This window comes from Gopherus flavomarginatus, chromosome 4 (assembly GCF_025201925.1).
Source record: "Gopherus flavomarginatus isolate rGopFla2 chromosome 4, rGopFla2.mat.asm, whole genome shotgun sequence".
In the NCBI taxonomy this organism is placed as follows: Eukaryota; Metazoa; Chordata; order Testudines; family Testudinidae; genus Gopherus; species Gopherus flavomarginatus.
In genome coordinates, this window is record NC_066620.1 from 206,823,673 (window position 1) to 206,829,672 (window position 6,000).

Genomic DNA, 6,000 nt, shown 5'->3' on the forward strand with positions numbered 1-6,000 from the left:
GAGAGTAAGTGTGTTGTGACCCTCTCTTCCCTTCCCACTTAAGCAGGTTTCATTTGCATGGTATGTCAGACGTCCTAATCTTCAGAGTTCTCCAGACATCCACAGAACCTTCTAGAGCGTGTGGGAGAAAGTACGAGATACAAGATCAGCATTTCCAGCACAAAGCACACTTCAAATTATCTCTATGCATATAAAAAAAAAAAAAAAACACCATTTTTGTCTCATCACAGGTCTCCATTACTCTAATACTGGCTCTGCCTGGGCTGCCCCTACACTAACATTCTTCTTCGATTCTCCTCCGTTGTTGCAGCTCCAGTGTAGAGAAGACACGGGTGTTTTTATTACTGTGTTGTCTCACTGCAGGTCTAGATGAGGGAGTAAAATTATCAAAGGCACCTACGTTGAATGAACTCACACAGGAAAACGATAAAAGATAAACACCCCAGCAGCTGTGGGTGGCCACTTTTCATCTGACCCTATCAGTCCGCATCCTTGAACGAAACCTGCACAACACTTTCCAAAGATGAGCCTGGGAGCTTAAATTCGTAACTCCACTAAACACTGAAAATCATGGATTTAGGGCTTATTATAACAATCCGTAACCCACTAACCCCGCTTTTTCTCCTATGACTGCAGTGTATTAATGGGCTACTTCACCTTCAATGGTTCCGTAGAATGTGCGCTAACCACTGATGCTAAACAATCTGTTCCATCTTGTATTTAGCGGAGAAGCTCAGAGTACCTTTCCCAGGCCTGAAGAAACTGTGTGGAGCTCAAAAGCTCGTCTCTCTCACCAACAGAAGCTGGTCCGATAACAGATATCACCTCCCCCACCTTCTCTATCAAAAGCTTCATTTAGGTTCTTCTAACAATTTTCTTCTGTGGTCTAGATGGTAACAATGCTCTGTCTACACAAGGATTCTGACGAGTGCAGCCGCAATGGTGGGACATTAATGAAAATACCAACGCAGACAAGTCCCGTCACCAGGACTGTCAAGCCAACTTCTGCCAACTGTGCAAAAATTCAATCAGCTTTTTCTACAGAAAGCACAGACAAGCTTATTCTACACACAGCCCTGAGGCTAAGGCCATGTCTACGCTAGACAGCTTACAGCAGCAGAGCTGTACCGCTGTCAGATCTCCTGTGTAGCCTGTCTATGCTGATGGGAGATTGTTCTCCCGTGGACATAATTAAACCACCTCCAACAAGCAGCAGTAGCCATGTTGTCGGGAGACGCTCTCCCGCAGACATAGCACTGTCCACACTGGCAAAGTTATACTGACAAAAGTGCCAGTGTAGACAAAGTCCTAAAGGAAGAAAGTTCGGTAAAGTGATCACCAGCAACAATAAAAGGAAAACCCTCAGCCTGCTGTGTTAGTGGGAGACAAAACCCTCTCCAGCTCAAAGTCACTGCTTGTTTTGTTTTGTTGTTTTGTTTTGTTTTGTGTTTTCAAAGTACAACTCTGAAACTTGCAGCCGGTGTGTCCAACTCTGCAGCATTTGCATGTGGTTTTGGAATTTATACCCCAGCCAGCTGGCCTTTCTGGCTCTAATTTAGATGTTTCCTTTAAAGACATTAAGATTTCTATGTACTGAAAACTACTTGTTCATTCAGTGCATTGCAATGAAAGGGAGGGAGGAACTGTCTTTTTTTGGTTTTATTTTTTTAATTAAGGAAACGGGTTTCCCGCTTCTCCGATGAGTTCTCCGCCCCACCACCACCTTCCACCTCGTCTCCATTTGCCCTGAAACGTGGCACTCAGCTGGGGGCCTGGGAGGGACACGGTTCTATCAGACACACATGGTTTAGGCTGACCGCAGAAGCACGCCCGCCCCTGAGGTGCCAGGCTGGCCAGACTCCATGTATGGAGCAAGCCTGAAGGGCTGAGTTGTTCGGCAGGAATCCTCAGCCCCCTCCCTATCCCGTCTCCTCCCCTGAAAGAGGAGAGGAAAGAGAGGAGAAAGCTGGGAACAGGGGTGGGGGGGGGGAGCTCCACATTCCTGACATTTCTGTGCAAAGCACTGGGGCTGCAAGGAGCCTGCTCTCCCTGCTAGGGACAGGGAGGAAGAGCCCTGATACCAGGTTTGGGAAAGGAGAAGCGTCTGCTCCTCTCCCACTACCAGGGGTTCCATTGTTATATGTACTGGGGAGGGGCAGATAAATAACTCCCCCTCCCACAGGAGGAGTGGACACCTGTGTCTAAGGTTCCATGGGGTTCCCCCAGGTGGGGGCTGGCTGGAGGCAGGCAGGAGAGCACCTCAGGCTTCTGGGATGCCTCTGGAAACAGGGAGAAAAAGGCTCCTGATGAGCTCAGGGGTTGGTGGCGGGGAAGATTCCCCAATCATGGGGAAAGGCGCATTGGGGACCGTGTGGCCTGGGAGGGGGCACTGCTCTCCTCCATCAGGACATTTCTCTAAGGTCATGATCACGACTCCCTCCAGGAAACGGGCAATGCTGGAGAAGTCGGGAACAAAAGGAGGTGGTGGAAAATGGTAGGCCAGCTGCCCCCACTGACACTTACCCCCCAGTACCTCAATAGTAGGGTTATCACCTGGCCAGATTCTCCCCGGATTGTCCCTGTTTGAGATAACTATCATAGGCGTCGGTCAGGGTGCTTCAAAAACTGGCCAGCTGGTGGTGTGTAACGCGCTCAGGATCATCCCAAATGTCCCAGTTTTTTGTACCTCAGAGATGGCATCCCTAGCTTATGAGCAAAGGAAAAGGATGGCTGCACCACCATTAACTTGTCCTCCCAGAGAAAGGGAAGGGGCAGACGTCCTCCACCGACACTGCCTCTCACCCTCCACAGTCAAAGCCATTATTCTTCTTTAAATGAACCCTATTTATAGAAATGTTTCCACTTCTTTAAAAAAATCCTCCGTTTGATCTGAATTTACATATTCCCCTGCAGAGTTTGCATCCCAAACATTGCAACCAGGTGCTGGCACACAAGAATCCAGAGCGAGAAAGGGGTTGGTTATAAACAAACCCAGAAGTAACGACAGCTGCAGGAAACTCAGAGCAAGCTACACAAATAGTGAAAAGTGGGCTGGATTTTTAAACTTCTTTTGATTTTGGTAATCAAAGATATCAGCAATAACCTAGATAAGGGATTAAAAAAAAAAGATTTAAAATCTGATAGTGCCCCTTTGACAGAGCCCAGCAATTCATCCGCACTGTACTGAGGACAGGAGGCAAAGAACTGCATGGAGGGGGGAAATCTAGGTAAATGTAACATTGCAAATCAGAATTTAGGAAGGACACCAAGATCAACAGCAGATCCTGGCAGGAAGCACCACAGGTCTTAAAAGTCCAGGAGCATCACTCTCTCAGTTATGCGCCTCACCTAAAATCCAACACTGCATCTCATGGCCACAGTGCACCTGAAAGATGGGTAAATCCAGAAGCATAGGGGCATTTGAATAAGGCTGAGCATTAGTCTTCCATTTGAATCACCATCACCATTCCCAGCAGCACGGACCCGCTGCTTGGAGGTCTCCCAGCCAAGAAATGTCCTCACCTAGCCTGCCCTGCTTAGTTAGAGAGCTGTCAGGATGACAGCACCAGGTGGCCTAGCTGTGGGCACACACTGCCACCTCCCCTGCTCACCACAGCCTGACAGGACATTGCAGGGTTTCCCACCAATCCTCAAAAGGTTGTGACCCCATCACAACACGTCCCCCCACAGCCCCTGCCTTAAAGCCGCTCCACTTCAACTCCGGCCACATCCAACTGAGCAGTTTGGGCAGAACTTCCCCTCACTCATCAGCTCCCTCCACTTCTGGGGCACAAACCAACGTCATCTGACAGCTCATCCCCAAACCCTGGGGAAAACACTGGCCAGAGCCAGCTGTCCTCCTCCCCGGAGCTCTAGCTCAGGGAGACCCTCACCCCAAGTGCCTTTTCCTCCACCCCCCAATGGAGGAGTGCAAGGCTGTCATCACGCTGCTTGCTCCAGGCACAAACACAGAGACTGAACAATGCCACCCTGCCAATCTCTTGACACAGCGGTATTATCCCACCCCATGGACAGGGGTCCCACAAGCACTGCCATCCCCTGGCAGCAGCTAGTCAGTGTACCCCTATGCCCACCTACACTCAACCAGACTCAAGGAGGGCAGCAGCTAGAGGCCAGGGGGAAATCTTGTTCCTGGTGGGCACTGATTCAGCTCTAAGAGGGGTTGGGAGGGAAGTGGAGATTGCAAACTGGAGGGGAAGGAGGAGGCACTGGGGACAGGGAAGGATGTACTGAGGAGACTGGAAGTTGCAGGGGTCCCAGTTGTGGGTGTGGACAGAGTGCAGAAGCAGCTGGGGCTATGGAAGAGGGGAAATGAAGTTACCTGGGAGTCGATGGCTGTGTAACGGGGTGGGAGAGGACAGGAAAAGTGGAAAGGATCCCTGGCAAATGAAATGGGGAAGGAAGTGCAGTGTAGGGGAGGGAAACTAACCCGTAAAGGGGCAGGGAAAAGGAGGATGGTGGGGCCTGAGGGACTTAGTGCACGGCACTCCCCATGATGGGCGCAATGGGGGTAGTGCCGAAAGGCAGAGTCACTGGGGCTCCCTCCTCAGGCAGGATGCAGTGGGGTCTTCTCCCACACATACTGAAGGGGGCATTGCAAAAGTGCACTCTCCAGGGGAGCACCAGGGGAGGTGGGAATTTGCTTCCACTGACAAGGAAAGGATCTGCTGGAGACCCTTCTATTCAGGGAGCCCTCCAATAGGGGTGTGGAGTAGTAGGATCCCCTGGGGACGAGTTACATTGGGATCCACCCCCAGAGGGGTGCAGTGCATTGGGGTCCCAGGGAGGACACCCTAGGTGGAGGGACTGCCTTGGGGTCCCTTGGAGAGACACAGGGAATACTCCCAGGAAGGGGTGCAGTGTCCCATGGCTGGGGGCTGCAGAGGGGTCCCCCAAGGAAGTGAAATAGGGTCCCGTGGGGTGCAGCAGGCAGTATCCCGCGAGGGGGGTGCAGCAGGGTCCCAGGGTGGTGAGGGCAGCACCCGAGGGTGCACAGGGCGAAGTCCTGGGGAAGGGTCCCATGGAGGGTCCCCGGGGGGGGTCCCCCGGGAAAGGTGCAGGGGGTGCCCGGGGGGGCAGGGCCCCCCGCTCTCACCTCGAACATGAGCGCGATGAGCACGCAGAGCACCAGGCAGAAGCCGATGTCCGCGTGGTTGTGGATCAGGAACTCCTGGCTGAACAGCGGGTAGCTCTTGGCCCGCCGGCGGAAGGCCATGGCCGGAGCGGAGCGAGCAGCCCGGCCACCCGCCGCTGCCTCCGCCCAGCGCCGCAAACTTCTCCCGGCCCGGAGCCCGGACAACTTCGGCGGCGCCGGGCCCGCGCCTGCGCCGACCGCCCCCGCCCGCTTAACCCGTCCCTGCCCGTGGGGCTGGCTGGCCGCCGGCCGGGCTCGGCTCCTTACCGCCCCGCCCGGCTCGCTGTCCCCCGGCTTTCAACCCACCCCGTCTTCACTCCTGCCTCCCTCTGTTCAACCCTTCGCCCACCTAGTGGGTCAGGATCACTATCCCCGCTGGTCAGACGGGGAAACTGAGGCACGGAGCGGGACACCGACTTACCCAAGATCGCCCAGCAGGCTAAGGGCAGAACTGGGAACAGACGCAAGGTCGCCAGAGTTGCAGCCTAGGCGATGCTGCCTCCCAAGCCCGCTTTATTCCACCTCCAGAGGTCCTAGAAACATACAGCCTTTACCCGCTGAGCATTATTCATGTGAGCAGCCTGACTAAAGCCTATGAGTGAGGATTGGGCCCCTCTGACTTTATTTTCAGAGGCATTAAACCCACACAGGTCCCACCGCCTTCCTGTTCACATCCCTATTATCTTGCTCTAGGCTTCTCCCCTTTTAACATCCGCCCGAACACCTACTGAAGAATAATGCAGCACATTCTGAACACCTTTCAGGGGCCAGGATTCAAGGCACTTCACAAGTTATACACACAGAGCAGCACTGGAATGCAGCTGCTTCTGGGGTAGAGAGCAGCA

General features: G+C 53.2%; 1 protein-coding gene across 1 annotated transcript in view; it reads right to left on the reverse strand.

Annotated features, from left to right (window-relative positions):
- Positions 1-5,264, reverse strand: part of TRAM2 (translocation associated membrane protein 2) — a 53,617-nt gene extending 48,353 nt beyond the window's left edge. The window contains exon 1 of the mRNA XM_050948910.1: positions 5,117-5,264. Within this exon, the coding sequence (XP_050804867.1) occupies positions 5,117-5,236 (120 nt within the window). The 5' untranslated portion in view covers positions 5,237-5,264. The remainder of the gene's footprint in view (positions 1-5,116) is intronic.
- Positions 5,265-6,000: the final 736 nt, after the last annotated feature.